This window comes from Pseudonaja textilis, chromosome 6, assembly GCF_049901715.1.
Source record: "Pseudonaja textilis isolate UNSWEBS1 chromosome 6, rPseTex1.2, whole genome shotgun sequence".
NCBI lineage: Eukaryota > Metazoa > Chordata > Lepidosauria > Squamata > Elapidae > Pseudonaja > Pseudonaja textilis.
In genome coordinates, this window is record NC_141995.1 from 42,393,375 (window position 1) to 42,413,343 (window position 19,969).

Consider the following 19,969-nt stretch of genomic DNA (forward strand, 5'->3'; position numbering starts at 1 on the left):
ACAATCCAGTACAGTGAAAGAAGTAAAGTCCAGGTATTTTTTTTCTGTGAAAATTTTAGAATTTAGAGCATTTGCTTGAGTGTAGACAAAATTAGGAAAAACATTGTAGGCTGGGTACCTGAGAATCCTGTTTTATCACGTTTTGAAGGGTTTTGTCCTCAGTTTCAAATATATGATTCTTTTTATTAGACTAATTTTATTTTAATTTGCTACCTCCAGATTCAGGACTATAAAGGAGAACATAAATATTGTTATTGTTATTGATATTTAAAAACAGGAGATTGCTGATTTAGGGGAGGAAAAGCTTCCAATGTTATTATGATAAAGTAAAGATTCTGCTGCTGCTACCCTATCTTTTTTTGGCTTATTTTTCACATACAAATGTTTTACATCTGGAATGCTACTAGATATTTACCAAAACGGGAAATCAAGCATCTTTATGACCACTGGGAACAGCTGTGCTTCTGCCACTGTTGATTAAAGAAAATTATCATAGTGTAATAAGTAGGAATAGTACCATGTTGATTACCTCCGGTTTTCAAAGAAACAATTATTGTTGTATTTTGCAAGTATTTTTGCATTTCTTCTGCTTGTTACTAGCATCAGCCCTACAAAGAAGCAGAGTAAAGTGAGTTTTAGACAATCAATTATTATTAACATTAACTCCATCATTAATTATCTATTTAGGAGGTTATAATAAATCTCTTTAAATGAATTCTATTTGCTTTAAAATTGTTTAAATGGGTACTTTCTATAGATTATACTATAAAACTTTTGTTTCTGCAACATTTAACTGAACAAAGTGGGACTTTTTTTGAACCAAAGTACCTCAAATCAGTTAACTTACATATTGTGTCCAAAATTCAGAACTTACGATTCCCATGAAATTGAAATTCGGCTGATTTTATAAAACATTTCATGACATTGAAATTGTCATAAAACAGTTTCTGATTCAATACAAAATGTTCAAATGGGTTATTTTCAATGAAGGTACTGTCAATTTTTTCAAGGCAATTCAGTCATTGTTAAAGAAATTGAGGTATCTGATAAGGAAATATTTCTGAAAAGATAACCCAGTGGGTCATGGGTTCCTTAGAGTAAAATTAAATTTGGATTCATCCTGGAAATCCTTATGGGATTTTCTGCCTGGTATTCTTAACCTTGGGCACTGGGTAGAATTCAGCTGTACTCAAGTTGACCATTATAAGCATGTAATTTGTTTGTACTACTCCAGGCAAGATTGGTTTAATCACATTGGCTGGAATTCATAAGCAGATGATTAAATGCTATTACTTCCAGGAAGTTGAACGGGGACTATAGGTGTCGTAGAGTACAGATACAATAAACACATGAACAAGTATCTGAACAATTAGTGAGGGATGCTGTAACACATTACAAGCAACAAGTAATGGACATTATTCTGTCATTGCACCAAGGACAGCTGATAATGGAATATAACTGGTACCTCTAACAGTTGTTCTCTGTTATAAACAGGAAAGTTTACCTGCATTGAAGTTCGATTCCATCTTGAAAGGCAGATGGGATATTATCTCATTCAAATGTATATTCCCAGTCTCCTGATTGTCATACTATCATGGGTGTCATTTTGGATCAACATGGATGCCGCTCCAGCTAGAGTAGCTCTAGGTATAACAACTGTACTCACTATGACAACCCAGAGTTCAGGATCACGGGCTTCACTCCCAAAGGTGAGCCCTTTTGAAGGTTTTGACTGATTATAGAGAATGGTCTCTCATACATACAGTAGCTCTTCTTCTTATATTGTAAATATCAAAGTTAACTGGATATAGAAATATAAATATGTCATTGCATCTTATAAGATATATACTGTCTAAATAAGGCAGGCTTTACAATATAGTATGAATTACTACATTACTTTTATAATACATTTCTTTCTATAATCATGGTTATTATTGAAAAGTAGCATTAGTCAAGCCACCACATATCCATTGCCATAAGAAAAGTAAGTTATTTTAAAAAAATTAAAAACAAACTAAATTATTTTATTTCATTTTCCAGAAAACAAATTGTGGCAGTTATGTCAATCTGATTTGTTTACCTGATAATTCTTGTAGAATGATGTAAGACATAAAGCATCATAAATGGAATACCAAACATTCAGTAATTTGAGTCAAAGTTTTCTGCCTTTCACTATGAATAACCTCTGATGATTACTTCAGGTGATCTAGCATATTTTTTCCTAACATGGAATGTCATAAAGTCTTAAGACACTGCTTTGACACTAAAACGCCTTTCTAATAATGTTGCTTGTAGGACATACAGATTTTCCTCTTTTATCCTTTTGTTCTGGTTCACTCTTTACTATGATTTAAGGAGACACATTTTCTTCCCTTGACATTTTGAGACACTACACTGTCCTATGTTTTTATACCAGCAATCTTGTACTCTGTACTCTGTATAGGTATCATATGTCAAGGCTATTGACATCTGGATGGCTGTTTGCTTGCTTTTTGTGTTCTCGGCGCTTCTGGAGTATGCAGCTGTAAATTTTGTGTCAAGACAACATAAAGAATTGTTAAGATTTCACCGAAAGAGAAAGAAGAATAAGGTAAATATGACAAGCAAAGGCTACAGAACTATAACCAAGAAAATTCTGACAATTTTATAACAATGATAGATTGCTCTTAAGTGATATATAAAACAATATTTTGATCTAGAATGACATTTTGTCTTTGGTTGACATAAAGCATATGTAATTCACAAATTTTGTGAGGTCTTCAAAGTAAGGATTTAAAAGAATTTAAGTAAAGAATCCTGCAGAGATTTCTGCAAAGTTTAATGTCACGAAAATACTAAAAGATTGATTTGTTATGGAAACTGATGATTTGAGATATCTTAACATTATTTCCTACAACTATTCTATGGAAGAGAAATGATGAATATATTTAACTTTTTAAATGAAGAGAAAAAGCAACTCATAAAGAAAAGACGGTTTTCTTTTTATGTGGGTGAAAGGCAAGAGGAGTTTTCTCATGTCAAATAGATGCAAAAAATGTGAGGCATATTACAAGAGTCAAAACTATTTATTTTTTATACCTCAGAATTAATTTTAAACAGTGATGCAATAAACTGAAGATTTGTAGGGTTTTTTGACAACATACAATAGAATAACAGAAGGTAAGGCAAAGAAAATCATTACACCATGGAATTATAAATGCCATGGCTGATTTTAGGGCAAGTGGGGGCAAAATATATGCAGGGGCAAATAAAGGGTGGATATGGAAGTTTCTCCATGTTAAATATTTTTCTTCTGACTCTGTCATAAGCACCTTAATATAAGGAAATGTATTAAATAACCTGGTGGCTATTCAATTTCTGCATACCTCTGTGATCTTTATAAGATCTTATAATGGTAATGTCAGAAGACATTATATCTGGATTACAGTATAAAGTGCCAGAGTGAAGCTGCACCAATAACTATGTGTGGATGTTGCTTCTTTGAAATTCTAAGACATATTTTTCTTTTCCTTAGACTGAGTGTTTACATGACATGGATACAGATTATTTATGATGCATATTCAGGGGTGGGATTCTACCAGTTCACACCTATTTGCTAGAACTGGTTGTTAACATTCTAAGCAGTTCGGAGAACCAGTTGTTAGAAGAAATTACTGGCCTAATCCTATAAGGAAGGCAGGAAGGAAACATTCTGGTGTTGCTTACAGAAACTGGATTTACACTACATTAAATATTAAATCAGAGCAGTGAAAGGGCTCTTCAATATTTATAGATTGTTGTCTTATTTAAACAGCTGTTTTGAATTAATATCTGTAGTTTCTTAATGTTATATTTTACTGTGCTACACTTACACATCTACACTGATAGTCTTTTTAAAGAATTATATTCTGTCCGGTCCCAATAGTTCAGCTATTGCAATAACTAAACCAGTTCCTCCAAAACCATTTTTATGTAAAGTGCACAAACATACTCAATACATTATATATATTAAATCATTTAATTGTTTAAATCAAAATGATTTAATATGGCCTGACTCATTTATACTGTTCTTCATCATGTGCCTCCCTCAATTGTGAATGTGGTTGTGATTTAACATTTTCACCAGTTCTATCCTATCCCAGATAAAAGTAAAGGAGTCCCTAGGGATTTTACTCTGCCAGTCGTTGTCAGCTATAGGGGACATTTCTCATCTCGGTTTCATGGCCATTGAGCCAATGCTGTTACAGAGTGCTGTTACTTTCCCATCAAAGTGGTATCTATTTATCTACTCACATTTCCTGCTTTCAAACTGCTAGGTTAGCAGGAGTTGGGGTGAGGAGGGAGTTGACCACATTCTAGGATGCTCAGGTCTTGAACCCGGGCTACCCACTTTTCAATTGACAAGCACAGCATTTTAATTGCCACTGTGCTGCTTTCCTATCCCTGATACCCTTGCCTTAAATCTTACTCAGGCAGGTACTTCAGGATGCTCCCCAAAAACTTGTGTTTTACTATCATCTTCTTTTTTGGCAGTGTTTCAGTCTCCAGAATGTATTGGTCTTTTCCATTCCATTCCATTCCCAACCCTGCTATGCTTAGCAATTAAGTCTAGATAAGTCTACCTATATACTGCCAATTGTAGAAACAACAATGGAATTATTATTGTGCTAACTATGCTTAAGAGACTATTATGAATAATAAAAAGGATAATGCTAAGTAATAACTTCATATTTGATACAGAACCCTTACATCCTTTGGGGAATGGTGCATATGTACATCATATAGCAGTATACTATATTATACCAAGAATGCCATGCCTGTTCTTTTGGTCAGCCAATTGCAGATGAAAATAATATCAACATTCTTTTCAGACTACGCACTTATTGTTCACATTAAGCCAAGACTATTCTATTACTTTACATTATTGTCTTTAACATTGTTATGATGTACAATAAAAGCAATCCGTCACCATGTTTTAAAAGAAAAACAACTTTCAGATATACAATAAGCATTCCATTTCTCATTTTATGTGTCTGATTCATATCTATTTGTTAGTAACCCATACAAACTTATCTGTCTGTCTGACCATTGATCCATCCATTCAAAAGATCTATATTTCAGCCCAATTCAAATAACATAACTCGGGATAGTATTAAAAAAAATTACTAAACAAAAAATACAAAATAAAGTAACACATACAATGATACTCACTTTAAATTTCCTTCTCTTGGTTCTGTGGACTTCAGTAGTTGCAGCAAATCCATGAAAGCATTTATGTGAATTGCAGCCACACATGTGAATTGCTATATTAGGTTTACACATTTTTTATGAATTGGTTTGGCTCCATCTGCAGGTTTTCAAACCAATTTTCTACATGGCTGTATTCATTTGACAGTTTGATGTAAAACATCTTTAATCAAGCTCACTTGTGGATAATTCATTGATATACATACTATATATGCAAAAATCTTCTAAAAACAGTGGCCTTTTAAGAACATAACATATGTCATGAAGAAATGGCATGACAAACTCTTTGATGTGATGACTTGCCAAAATTAAAATGTAAATTGGCCCATTATTAACTAGAATCACAATCATAAAGTTTGAAGTGGGCATTCATATCCTACTCAGTGCAGGAATCTAAATTAAAATGTCTTCCAACAGATGGTTATTTTAGCTTTTTTTTTTTTAACACACTCAGTGAAAGGAAGCCTACCACCTCTCTGGCTAATTGATTCCATTGACAAATTCTTTTTACTACATTAATGTTTATTCTAATGCCCAATGGAATCTGACTTCCTGTTAATTAAATATACACTATTATGTATCTTGCATTCTGGAACAAAGTATATCTTCCTGTGGCATCCTTTTATTCAAGAATTTAAAGAGTCTTATTGCCTTTTCCTGGCCTGCAGTTCAACAGTATTTACTTTTTTCTTTGTAGCCACATCGCACTGAGAGGTCATGTTCACATTCCAAGATATTTTCCCCACATTTAATGTTCAAGTAACATATCAGCCCTTAGAGACAGGCTGGTTTAGGAAAAAAAGAATTATCTACTGGAATTCTATTGATACATAATCTGGAAAACCTGATACATTTTCTTTTTTGTCCTTCTTAAAAGATAGAATCACTTTCAAATTTGTTTTCTTCTTGCTAACCTCTTTAAGATTATCTCTGAAGTTGCTGAAATAAAAAATATGAATAAATACAAATTAATAACATAAAAAATAGACTAATAGTCCAATCCAGCATTTAGACTGATCCTTCTCCAATGAAGAAGCACATAAACTTTACAGTTGACCTTTAACTACAAGTACAACTAAGTTTCGATGGATGCATGATATATTTCTAAATTATTAATAAAAGATTTCCTAACATTCTACATTGATATGTCTTCTTTTTTTATTTTCTTTAAAGAAAAAAGCCAATTCTTTCTCCATCCACTGTGTGAAGTCTTTTTCCTTTAAAATAGTATTATTTAACGTCCATCTAGATCTTCTTTTTTGTCCTTTCCATTTAACTGTCATTGGATTGTGATCTGCCCAAGTACTTTTTTCAATATTTATTTCTTGAATATTAGCTAACAATTCTGTTGATATCCATATCATATCTATTCTGGACCATGATAAATGTCTGTTTGAATAGAAGGTGTACTGTTTGGTCTTAGCATTTCTTTCTCTCCATGCATCTTTTAAATTTATTTCATCTGTCATTTTAAAAAAGGATTTAGAGAGAGTCTTTCAGCTTTGCTTTGTTGTTTTCTGTGATGTATAGTCCAATTTATTGCCTACAATTCCATTAAAGTCTCCTATCATAATGATATTAGCATAGTCCAGCTCAATTATTTTCATATATAATTTTCTATAAAATTCTTCTTGATTGTCTTTTGGGGCATAGATTGCAATCAGGAGTGTTTTCATATTAGTGTCCATTATTTCCACCATTAGTAATCTTCCATCATCATCCGTATGGATCAATTTCGCTGGGATAATATCTTTAATATATAAAACCACTCCTCTTTTCTTGCATTGTGTCAAAGAAGTAAATATTTTACCTAGCTTTGGTTGTATCAACAGTTGTTCATGTTGCTTTTTGATATGTGCTTCTTGTAGGCAGATTATATCAAATTTTAATTTCTCTAAGTTATAGAAAGTTTTCCTTCTTTTAACAGCTGAGTTAAGTCCATTTATGTTAATTGTAATCAGTTTTTTCTCTTCCATGATTATACTTTATAGGTGGGTTTGGCAGCTCTCGTAGATCTTGGTTTGCGTTGTTCTTTAGCTTCCACCTTTCCACCTACTGCACCTTCTTCTTTTTCAGTTGCTATTTGGCAGTCCTCTTGGAATTCAATTAGTGACATTTCTTTTTCTGTCTCCTCCTCTTTCCCTCCAAAGTATTCTGTATAAAATAATTCAGCTTTCTCAATTGAATCAATTCTGTGTCTCTGTTCCTGCATGTGAACATTAAACCTTCTGGAATCAACCATCCATAATTCACCTCTTTTTAAAGTAGAATTTTAGTCAGGAATCGATATTCTCTTCTCATCTCTCTCACTCTTCTGGGTACTTGTTTCAGGACCACAATCTCCTTGTCTTTATATTTCAATGTTTTCTCTCTTGCCACCTGCAATGTCCATTTTAATGGATTTCTTTGTAAATCTGATGTGAACTTCTCTTGGTAGACTGTTTCTCCTTGCATATCTTGTGAAGACTCAAAAGACCTCGTCTATTCCATCCATCATCTTCTCTTTGGTTATTTCCAGAGCTTCAGCCAAGATTTCTATCATTATCTCAGATAAGTTTTGTTCCTTTTCTTCCTCTATGTTTTCGAATCTGAGATAAAATTCTGATCTATCCATCTCTCATCTCAGCATCCCACTTTTATCTTGTTCAACCACAGTTAATCTGCCATCAATATCTCCAATCTTCTTATTTCAATTTTTTGGAATCTCTCATCATACTTCATCATCATTTGTTGAATATTGTCCACCTTTTCATCAGTTTTTTCTATTCTCTTTTCAATATTTTCTGTTCTTGCTTGTATGTTTTGAATTCCTTGCGTTATCATCTGCAGTGTCACCTTTTCCTATTCTTTTTCTTGTTGTAACATCATCTGTATTGAGTGTTGTCCTCCAGATGGTGAAGAAGAAGAAGTAGGAATTGAAGAACCAGCTGCTGTTAGTTTCCTGCTCATTTCAGATGATTCAAAATCTTTAGGTTCTTCTAGACCTTAATCCACCCGTGTAATAACTAATTGTAATTCCAAGTAAAAATAGTGGGGAAAAAAGAAACAAGATAAAAAAAAGTTTCTTCAGGTTCTTGTACACCTTAATCCAATTGATTGATTAAATAACAGTAAAAACTCAAAAAAGGAAGAAAAAAACCATAAACAGAAAAAGGAAAAATTGTTAAATCTTGTAGGTGGCAGGAAAAAAAAAGAAGAAAAACTAAAGAAGAAAAAAAGAAATTTTTCAGGTTCTTCAACACTTTAATTCAATTAAAAAGTCTCAGGTATGAAAAGGTATACAATAAAAAGAAGCCACACAAAAAAACCAATATGAAAAATAAATTTTAAAAAATGCAACAGAGGGAGAGAGAAAAAAGAAAAAAGACTACTCCCTTAAAAAAAGAGAGAACATCAATGCTAAGACTTGTCCTTTAAAATGAAATGCAAAAGTAGAAATTAGGCTCCAAAAGCAAAAAGAAAGACAAAAGCAAGTTCCAAAAGGCCAAAGATCCGAATGACTATGACAAATAATAAACTGATAAGGAGTGGGTTTGTTAAAGTAAGGAATAGCCCAGCTTAGAAAAAGAAAAAGAAAAAGAACACACTGCACCTTATTTAGTTATCCAAGGCTTTTGTTAAGTTTTATAACTCTCTTCTCTAGAGTCTTATCGTCTTTTTTCTGTAAACTTCAACACCAGACTGCAGCTACTGATAGAAACCCAGAAGAGCACTTCCCATGCCCTTCCCTCTATCTTATCAAACAGGCTCAAAGTCCTTGAAAAGAAGTCTCAATTCTTTCTCAGCTTTGTCTGGTGGAGAGAGAAAAAAAAGAGATACAATATTTCTAGTTACAAAATTTCCTCTGCTTTCACTTTCCCCCTCCTTTTTCAAACAAAATATAATAAAAATTAATTAAAAAGGAAAAAAGGTTTTTTAAAAAGGACTAAAAGGGATTAAAAGGGAATCTCTAGCCTAAAATATTACAAAGTCAAAAAGGAAAAAAGAAAAAAAAAGAAAAAATAAGGTAGAAAAAAAAAACCAGTCCAGTTTCAAAATAAAAAATCGTATATGAAGAGTCCAACAAAAAAAAGAAGAAGAAAATATTAGTTTGACTTCCTGTTTAAAATCACCACTTAATCACTTCTGTCTAAGATTTTACAGATTGATTCTTTTCTTTAGGGTGTCCTTTCAAATCTTAAAGTAAAGAAAAAATTCTCACCATACCAGTTCTGTCAATGTGTGCTCCTTTCAAAATCCAAGAAAGAAATACTCAGACTCCATGGCTCAGAGCAAAGTTCTTCTTTTACTGGAAGATGAAAAGGAAGCTACAAATGGAATTCCGAAAGTGAGAATTTGGCGCGCAGATCACACATACAAAGAAATGGAATTGTTCCCACCCCCCAAAGTCCAGACGTCTCTGCCAATTAAAAGTTCTGAATATGATCATGTGAGCATCTTCAGGTGGCGATGAGGCCTCTGTCCATTGACCTTGACATATTTTGATAAGACTTCACAGCTGCGCAAAAAAGGATAGAGGCTAGCAAGGAAATGGAAAATTGGAAAGAAGAAATCCCCCCCCTTCTTCTGCCCACAGTAAAAGAATGCAAAACACCTCCAGCTCTCTTCCCCCCCACAATTACCCCTCCCCCCGTTGCTAATGACAGCCGAAAGAAATAAGCCTAGCAGTAGAGATACTAAGGGAGAAATAAAGGATAGTTGTTTGGGTACCCGGAGAGATCTTGAGGCTGACATTTGGACCCCCCCTAGAAAAAGGACATCAGTCCCTGTAAGAAAGAATAAAAAGATATGTTAAGCATTGCATACATTCTTATGGTTTATCAGGATACTTAGTATGAAATTTCTTTAGCAGGTCAGGAGCCTTAACGTCTTTTTCGTTCACCCACTCAGCATGAGAGGGGGGAAAATGTTTCCAGGCTACAAGATATTGTAGACGACCCCTCCATTTTCGAGAGTCTAAAATCTCTTTAATCTCAAAATGTTGTTCACCCTCAATCAACAATGGGACGGGGGGATCAGTCTGGGTCGGTCTCAATGTACAGGTGTGTTCGGGTTTTAGCAGGCTGACATGGAAAACAGGATGAATGCGACGAAGAGTCTTTGGTAGCGTCAATTGTACCGTCACGGGATTCACAATTCGCTCAATAGGGAAAGGCCCCACATACTTAGGACCTAACTTCTTTGATTTCTGAGTGGTTTGCAGATACTTGGTTGAGAGGAATACTTTGTCGCCTACTCGATATGACTGTTGTGGGGCTCTCTTCTTGTCCGCAAACTTCTTATGGGATTGATGCGCTTCGTCCAGAGCTTTACGAGCGACTGGCCAATTGAGTTGTAGTTGAGATATCCAGTCATCCAATGACTGGATATTGGGTTTCTCACGAGGAAGTTCAGGTATGGGTACAAACTCTTGTCCCGTGGCCACTTTGAAAGGGGTAAAACCAGTGCTGCTGTGAACGGAGTTGTTATACGCTACTTCTGCAAAAGGTAGCAGATCCACCCAGTTGTCCTGCTGATAATTTATGTAACACCGGAGATATTGCTCTAACACCCCGTTAGTCCTCTCGCAGGCCCCATTAGTTTGGGGGTGGTGGGCGGAGCTTAAACCTTGGGTGGAGCCTATTAACTTCAAAAATTCCCTCCAGAAGTTCGAGGTAAATTGAACTCCTCGATCTGATATTATACGTTCAGGAACACCATGCAGTCTGTAGACATGTATAATGAACAGTTTGGCTAATGACTTCGCCGAGGGAATCTTGGTGCAAGGTATGAAATGTGCCTGTTTGGAAAACAAGTCGGTCACCACCCAGATCACCGTGTGCCCAGCACTCTCAGGTAAATCTACTATAAAGTCCATAGAGATTTCCTTCCAAGGGGCAGTTGGCCTGGCCACATTCTGTAACAGACCTGGTGGCTTACCGGGAGGTCTCTTAGCTGAGGCGCAAACTGGGCAACTTGCTACATAAGTTTCAATGTCTTTTTTCAAGGAGGGCCACCAGAACTGCCGTTTCACCAGGTGTAAGGTCTTCACGAAACCAAAGTGACCCGCCGCCTTGGAATCATGAGTTTGTTGTAATACTTGGCTCCTCAATGTTTTTGGTACATACAGCTTCGTCCCCATCCAGGCTAACCCCTCTCTAACGGTGCAGTTATTTGCATTTGCCTGGAACCATTCATCTGTTTTGAAAGCTTCTTTAAATCGTTCGATCAAATCATTGGACAGATCTGCCTCTTGCTTCTTCTTTTGCGCTCTGGTGACCACTGGTGCTGCCAGCTGTGTGGTGGGCATGATCAGACTTATCACTTCTTTTCGAACACTGTTGTATTGTGGCATCCTGGATAAAGCATCCGCCATAAAATTCTTTCCTCCTGGGATGTACTTCAGAGAGAAATTGAATCGTTTGAAGTACTGGGCCCACCTAACTTACTTAGGAGATAGTCTCTGAGGCGTTTTTAGGGCCTCCAGATTTTTATGATCAGTCCAGACCTCAAATGGGTGCCTCGCGCCTTCCAGAAAATGCCTCCAGGTCATTAGAGCCCAGCAGACTGCAAAAGCTTCTTTCTCCCAGACAGCCCATCTACGTTCAGTGTCAGTTAATTTACGGGATGTGTAGGCACACGGTTGTAGTGTCCCCTTCTCGTTTAACTGAAGTAAGACCGCTCCTACCGCTACATCACTTGCATCAGCTTGGATCACGAAGGGGACATCCATGTCCGGATGCTTTAGCACTGGCTCGGCAGCAAATAGTCTTTTTAGCTTCTCAAAAGCGGCTTGGCACTCCATAGACCAATTCAACGGCTGGCTGGGCTTTGGCTTCGCTTCCCCCTTTGTTTTTAGGAGGTTGGTGATAGGCATGGCTATTTTAGCAAAGCATGGGATGAATTGCCGGTAAAAGTTGGCAAATCCAAGGAAACTTTGAAGTTGTTTTCGGGTTCTTGGTGGGGCCCACTCCAATACGGCTCGTACCTTCTCCGGGTCCATCTCAAGACCCTCCGGTGAGATACGATATCCCAGGTAGTCAATCTTTTCTTGATGGAACTCACATTTGGACAATTTGGCGTACAATTTGGCAGCGCGCAGTTTGTGCAGCACGGACCGTACCAGTTTCACATGTTGGTCTCTGGTCTCCGAGTAGATAAGGATATCGTCCAGGTAGACCAAAACCCCCTTGTATAAATGTTCGTGGAGCACTTGGTTGATCAATTGCATGAAGACAGCTGGTGCCCCCTGTAGGCCAAATGGGAGAACATTGAATTGGAAGCAACTTATTGGGCAGTTGAATGCAGTTTTCCACTCGTCTCCCTCTTTAATTCGGATTCGGTAATAGGCCTCCCTCAAGTCCAGTTTTGTGAAGATCTTCCCCTTGGCCAGGTGAGCTAACATGTCCTTCATTAGAGGGAGGGGGTATACATTTTCCACGGATACCGCGTTCAAATTTCGGTAGTCCACCACCAAGCGCTTGGAGCCATCTTTCTTCTCGCGGAACATCACAGGGGCCGCCACTCGAGGTCTGGCAGGTTGGATGAACCCTCGTTTCAAGTTCTTGTCGATAAACGATCTCAATTCCTCTAACTCCTTTGGGGCCATCGAATACATCTTTGGTTTCGGTAGTGTCACCCCGGTAGAAATTCAATGCTGCAATCAGTTGACCGATGGGGAGGGAGCTCATCGGAGGCCTCTTCGCTAAAAACCTCTCTTAGGTCCCAGTACTCTTTTGGGATTTTCTCCACCCCTTCTATGCGCTCGGCCCCTGTGGAAGCTGTCTCAGCAGGGGTTTGGGGCTTCGGATGGGGATTCTCCCCGGTTCCAGGGGGTTGCTCCTCCCTTCCTGGAGGTTGGTCAGTACGAATCCGTATCCACCCTTTTCTCCAGTTCACTTGGGGATTCCATTTCCGAAGCCAGGGCAATCCCAAGATTAGGGACTGTTCCATCCCGGGAGCCACAATAAAGCACAAGGTCTCGCTGTGGGTTCCCATGGTCATCTCTAAGGGCTCCGTTATGAACCGTGCAGGGCAACCTCCCGCTTCAGACCCATCCAATTGGTAAAAGGATATGGGCGTTTTCAAATTTCTCAGTCCAATGCCCATGCCCTTAACTACTTTCATGCTGATTAGGCACCTCGTGCACCCGAGTCCAATAAGGCCAGCATTTCCCCTCGGTACCCGAGGTGGGCACCCTTAATTTAATTGGAATGGTAAGGGGGCCCCGGTTAGGACTTACCGAGGCGTCGTCTTCGAGTCGGTCTCACTCTCGTCGGGAGGAGTCGGGGTCCCAGCCCTTTTCCGCTGGGGAGTGACTTCTACAACCTCCCCTATCGTTAGCCCGGTTTCGCGAGGCCTGGTTGGGGAGGATTCGGGCTTCCTTCCAGGGCCCCGTCCTTTTTTGGATCTGGTTTGACTCGACAATCCGCAATTGGTGGCCTTCCTTCCCACAACGGAAACAGGCAGTGGATTTGGCCCTTGTCATCACCCCTCCCTTCCGGGGCTTAGGGATCTCTCGGGCCGGGGAGGGAGCAGGGTGCTCCATGCGGGGCCTCCTCTGCGTCTACTTCGGGCTAGATCTATTTCCACCTCTTCCGCTAACAGGTACCACAACTGCAAGTCATGGGGATCCCTTCTGGAGATGCACATGTGGTATACCTCTTCATTTAGGCCATCTTTGTAGGCTTCTATTAGAGCTTCCTGGGACCAGCCTCGAATGCGATATGCCAGCTGTCTGAACTCTTGGGTGTAGTCAGCAACTGATCTTCCCCCTTGAGTTATGGTTTTCATCCTGATCCTGGCCCTTCTCTCTGCCAGAGGGTCTTCAAACCTCCTCCTCAAGGCAGTCATAAAACATCAAGGCTTCGCAGTTGGGGGGAGTTATCATTATACAGAGTCACCACCCAGTCAGCTGCCATCCCCTCCAGGGTTCTGGTAACACATCTTACTTTGGCTGCTTCAGAGGTGAACTCCCTTTCATATTCTGCCATATAGCTTCCAACCTGCACCAGGAAAAACCCCAAATCCTTGGAATTTCCTCCAAACTTCACATCTAAGGAGGGCAGGTGGCGTCTTCTAGGCATTACCCCCGCTGCTGGGGCTCCCCAGACGGGGGCTGGTGGTTGCGCCGGCATGGGATGGGCCAGGGGGGTGGTGGCAGCCCGACTTCCCCAGGCTGAACTCGCTCTTTCTTCCCCCTCATATGTTGGAGCCCTGCCGGGTTTCTCAGAAGCATCCTTAAAGCTTTTCCCGGCTTGATCCAGCCTGCATTCCATCTCCTCCCCCCCCCTGCCACAGCCGTTCCCTCGCACCTCTTTGACTTACAGTGATTCCAGGAGGGGGGGGGGTCTTCCGGATTTTTCCATCCAACTCCTAACGACCATCTGGGCATCTCGGCTGGAGTTTCTTCCAGTGTAAGGTCAGCTAACAAATCGGTGGCTGGCATCTCTGGTAACAGCATTTGCTGCCCCCCCACAGCTCCCTGCTCATCCTCCTCGCCGGCTGGAGATGACATGATGTGAAAACCCCCTCGGAAGAAAAATTGGTGTTTTCTCCGGGTGGGCTGATGGGACTTTCGGAATAATGTCAATGTGTGCTCCTTTCAAAATCCAAGAAAGAAATACTCAGACTCCATGGCTCAGAGCAAAGTTCTTCTTTTACTGGAAGATGAAAAGGAAGCTACAAATGGAATTCCGAAAGTGAGAATTTGGCGCGCAGATCACACATACAAAGAAATGGAATTGTTCCCACCCCCCAAAGTCCAGACGTCTCTGCCAATTAAAAGTTCTGAATATGATCATGTGAGCATCTTCAGGTGGCGATGAGGCCTCTGTCCGTTGACCTTGACATATTTTGATAAGACTTCGCAGCTGCGCAAAAAGGATAGAGGCTAGCAAGGAAATGGAAAATTGGAAAGAAGAAATCCCCCCTTCTTCTGCCCACAGTAAAAGAATGCAAAACACCTCCAGCTCTCTTCCCCCCCACAATTACCCCTCCCCCCGTTGCTAATGACAGCCAAAAGAAATAAGCCTAGCAGTAGAGATACTAAGGGAGAAATAAAGGATAGTTGTTTGGGTACCCGGAGAGATCTTGAGGCTGACAAGTTCTTTCCATTCTCTTCCATTTCGGAGCTGTCCCAACTTCAGCAGCTTTAATGGCTGCTTCTTTGCCGCTGGCAAAAAGAGCTTCTCCTGGATCTACCAGGGATTTTGTGGTATCCCTGGGATCGACAGGATGCGCTCTTTACATTCACCATCTCTTCGGGACGGTTTAGATCCATTTGGACCGTCCAGGAGCAAAGATATCGGTGGCAAAACTTGGGCAATGTCCAATATCCATCTCACTGATTCTGACACCAACTCTTGAGATTCTTTTTTTTAATGTGTGCATTTGACACTTGTATCTTATTTTGTATTGCTTTAATACACAAAAAAGAGACTGAAAAAGAATACAACAAAAACATAAAAAATTGTATTAAAATATATATTACTAATGGAGAAAATAATTCAGTGCAATTTTAAATACATCATAAAATATTGATCATACATTCAGTGTCATTAATAAATGGACAGTTTTTAATCAGAAAGCAAATATTTATTTTTGATCCAACATTGCGCATATATATCACACCACTTTCCCCATGTTATCATCCTTTCTTCTATGCCCCATGCTGACTAAGTCTATATTTCTTTAGAGAGTTATTAATTTTTCATTGTGGCACATAATTCAAAAGTATAGTCATATTCTAAACCAGAGTGTCCAACCCTGGCAACTTTAAGAGTTGTGGACTTTAACTCCCAGAATTCTCCAGTCAGCATGACTAGCTAAAGAATTCTGGGAGTTGAGATCCCAAAGTGTTAAAGTTGCCAAGGTTGGTCACTCCTGTTCTAAACAGTATGGATCTTCTACAACACCATATTAACAAACTTGAAAGGAGAAGCTCATGTTATATGAGTACACCACCCATTTTTATATGTGACAAAATTGTATACTAATTTAGAGTATATATAGGTTGACTTTATATTCCAGAAATTATATATTAACTTTCTGCCAATAGTAAACATTATTTCTCACAAACAAAATCACTCTCATGTGCTCCCAGTATATTTTTCTTGCAGGAAAAAAAAGAAAGGAACCAAAAGCAGGTTGGGGATAGAGCAAGGAAAAAGAGTTACTGCACATGAAAAGAAGCAAAAGAGAAATGGGGAAAATGATAAAAGCAAGAGGATAAGTAAGAGATAAGAGGTCAAGGAATGGGGGGGAAAAGACAGAAGAACCCTCTTTCAAAATTAAAGAGTCAAGCAGCAACAATTCCTGCACTTTGCAGCAGCAATGCTTTTGTTCTCAGTAGCTACTTGATTTTTACAAGGGATACCATCTTTCCCCATATATATTATTTAGAAAAAGAAAAGAGAAAAATTTCTTATAAACACAGAGTTGCTTTTTAAATGACATTGTAAATTTGTCAAAAATATTTAAGTTCAAGAATTCTATTTCTGTCTTTCTTTTTTTCTTTCTTTAACAGGATGATGATATAAGGGAGAATCGGTTCAATTTTACAGGCTATGGAATGAGCCCACCGTGTATACAAGCAAAGGATGGAGTGGTTCCAAAAGGGTCCAATAATCCGGTTCAGTCTGCATCCTTTACTCCTGAAGAAATGAGGAAGGTATTCATTGATCGGGCCAAGAAAATCGATACCTTATCCCGAGCCTGTTTCCCTTTAGCCTTTCTTATATTCAACATTTTCTACTGGGTTATCTATAAAATCGTTAGGCATGAGGACATTCACGAAAAACAAAATTAAGTTTTTCACTTTTCAACAGTTCTCATTTTGATTACAGTAATAAAAATCAGTATTGAAATACTTTTTAATGAACAGGAGCTCGATGGGAAAAAACTACCCCAAGAAACAAAATACTTATGCGACTTGCTATGCAAAGTCTCAATGACGGGGGGACGGGGTATATCCAATGAAGATGCAGCATAAACTACCACAGTATTTCTACTTGTTATTAACTTTAGTTTTGCAAAGTAAATAACAATGCTGTTAGGTAAAATTTTACTGCCAATCTTTCTACATATTGCTACATAATAATATAGTATTCTTTGAAGTCCTTGTTATAATTTTTAATTCAGCTATATTTTTTTAATCTATGAAAAGGAAGTCCCCAAAGTCCTTAGATAAGTGCCATACAATTAAGCTTCCTTTAAATTTTATAAGTGAACACTGTTTTAAGTCTTGAGTCTAAAAATGTTAACTATTTTAAATAATGAAGCTTATTTTCTAGATTTAAGAACACTGCCAATGGCCTTTGTATTAAACACAGAATGCTTTTTATATAACACACAGAAAAAAGAAGCTGCATGCAAATACAAATACATGCAATCCACAAATCACTTATTCTATGAAATTATACTGATGTTTTGTTTAATGTGTCAATTCTATTCTGGAAAAAGATACAATGGTAATTGCCAGCCATGTCACAAATATGATTGACAATTGAACTCAAATACAAGATTTTTGACATACAAAAAGATAGGCTAGGTCATTGCATATTAATCAGCACAATATTAGAATTTTTTGGTCTTCTATTAAAGCTGGAGTGAGGGGAAAAAAGACAGCAGCCAAAAAGGTGGGAAGGTATAAATCTTTTACGTTATCCTTATGAAATAACAATGTCAAAAATGGTAAAAATGTATTATTTATTTGTTTGTTTATTTATTTAGAAAATTTATATAGCTGCCTACTCTCTCACAGTGACTCTAGGCAGCTTACAAACCATAAAAACACAGTATGGGGGGTGAAAACTAACCCCCCATCCATCCACCCCTGGCAACAACAAAGTCAAATAAGCCATTTGATGGGCTCCATCCCATTCTGGGTTCCCCAGGCTCACTGGCAAAATAAAGTTTTCAGGGCCTTATGAAACAGTGTCAAAGTAGGAGTCAGTCAAATTTCTGAAGAGATGATATTCCAAAGGGAGGGAGCCACAGAGAAGGCACTTCTTCTGGATCCTCCCTATACCGCCCTTGGGAACAGGACCCAACATTCCTTGCCACCACACTCTAATGGATGGGTGGAGATGACTGGGAAGAGTAGCTTCCTTAGATAACCATCTCAGATATTATGATAGATGGTAGTGCAGTATTTACAATTCAGTACCATATTTTTCAACAATCATTGTATTACTGAAATTTGTGGCATAGCTTTGACTGGCCCTAGTGCAATGATTGGCTATATCTATTGTTAGATAGGAGGTGCTTTACCCATCCATTTATGTAAGTGCTCATTATAAATAATATTGGCCTAAAAATGTTAACCATGCTTAAAACTATTGAACTTATAGATAACATATACTCAAATAGCTATACTGTATACTTACTTATTGAAAAATTAGTACCCTTGAAATCAAATAAACTTCTGAGGTAAATACATTTGAAATCAGCCTGATCCAGCACTTAAATAATAAATACTTAAATAATTTTAAACCACTTGTTCCAAGAAAATAGTCAGCATATTTGAGGATAACCAAAAAGTTCTTAACAAATCCATAAATTGGCTGAGAAAAAAGATAAACCTTCTACTCCAAATATCGTTTGAAAGTCACTATGTGCATTTTTAATCCAATATATTTCATTGAAAATATATTTAAAAATTTAAAGGCTTTTGGTTTGCTTTTTATCTGAAGTGGATAGACCCTGAATCAATGCTAATTGCAAACATTAAATCATTTGTTGGACGAAAAAGTATTCCTTAGAATAAAAAAAATATCTTAATGATGGATTTATGGGGTATTTTATATCCATGTTATTGTCTATTTTCAAAACATAAATTGGGAAATTGCTTACTACTTTCTAAATACTATAATATAGGTCTACTCAGCATTTACTGGACAATTAAAGGTGCACTCAGATTTAAAGGTTTGAAAAACCTTTGCAAAGTCTTTTAGTTATACAAAATTTAAAAGCATGATCCATTTTTTCATTCTGACAATCTTGCAATTCAATGGATGCCTCCTTATTTTTGGATATTAATTAGTGTTTTATAGGAAGTATAGCGTAGATATGTTTTAGTGAGAAAAGATACACTTCTCAGAAAATAAAAAGGTATTCATATGAATATTCTAATTTATTCTATAAGAGGAAACATTCTCACAAACTGAATTTGAAGCTGGAAGTATGTTAGGCAGATTAATGACATAATAGGTAACTTTTGTATATTTTAAAACATGGCTGAAAAATCTACTATCTCTTAATGTAGAAATGAGACCTCAGAGATATAAAATTATTTATCCTTCAGCTTTAACTTCTTTCTTTCTACATGAACATAGGCATTTTAGTCATATTTTCCTGAAACGTTAGTCTTGATAAGCCAAAATATACTTTGTTATGTCCTGAGGACTCAAGGAGTTCTCACTCAGGTCCACTCACTTTACGTGGGCGTTATTCCCCCATTCCCATTGGTTGGCTCTCCCCAGCAGCCAGCTATAAATGCAGGCTGCGGGGTCCAACCGGTTGCTGATTGCTGCGAGCCAGTTCCAGGCTTGGCAAGCACGGTCAGCCCTTTATTGTAAAATAAAGTATTGTTGCACTCATGCTCTGGTTCAGCCTCTCATTGCTCAAACAAAACACTGGCGACGAGGGTGGGATGGCTACCAGAAGCACCTTGCAACCGCTGAGTCACTAGCCACCGATCCACAGCCCAGAGAGCGATCGGCTGGCGACAAGGAAACGCTGATCCGCAGCCAGAGAGAGCGGT

The 19,969-nt window shown here is 38.0% G+C and overlaps 1 protein-coding gene across 2 annotated transcripts in view; it reads left to right on the plus strand.

Moving 5' to 3' along the window:
• The window catches only part of GLRA3 (glycine receptor alpha 3), an 82,769-nt gene that overhangs the window by 39,643 nt on the left and 23,157 nt on the right, over window positions 1-19,969 (plus strand). The window contains exons 7-9 of one of the 2 annotated variants that reach the window (XM_087936406.1): window positions 1,495-1,709; window positions 2,444-2,590; window positions 16,733-16,876. In XM_087936406.1, coding sequence (XP_087792532.1) covers window positions 1,495-1,709; window positions 2,444-2,590; window positions 16,733-16,876 — 506 coding nt within the window. Of the gene's footprint in view, window positions 1-1,494; window positions 1,710-2,443; window positions 2,591-16,732; window positions 19,593-19,969 lie in introns of those variants that run through there. The other variant, XM_087936405.1, reaches the window with a different exon arrangement.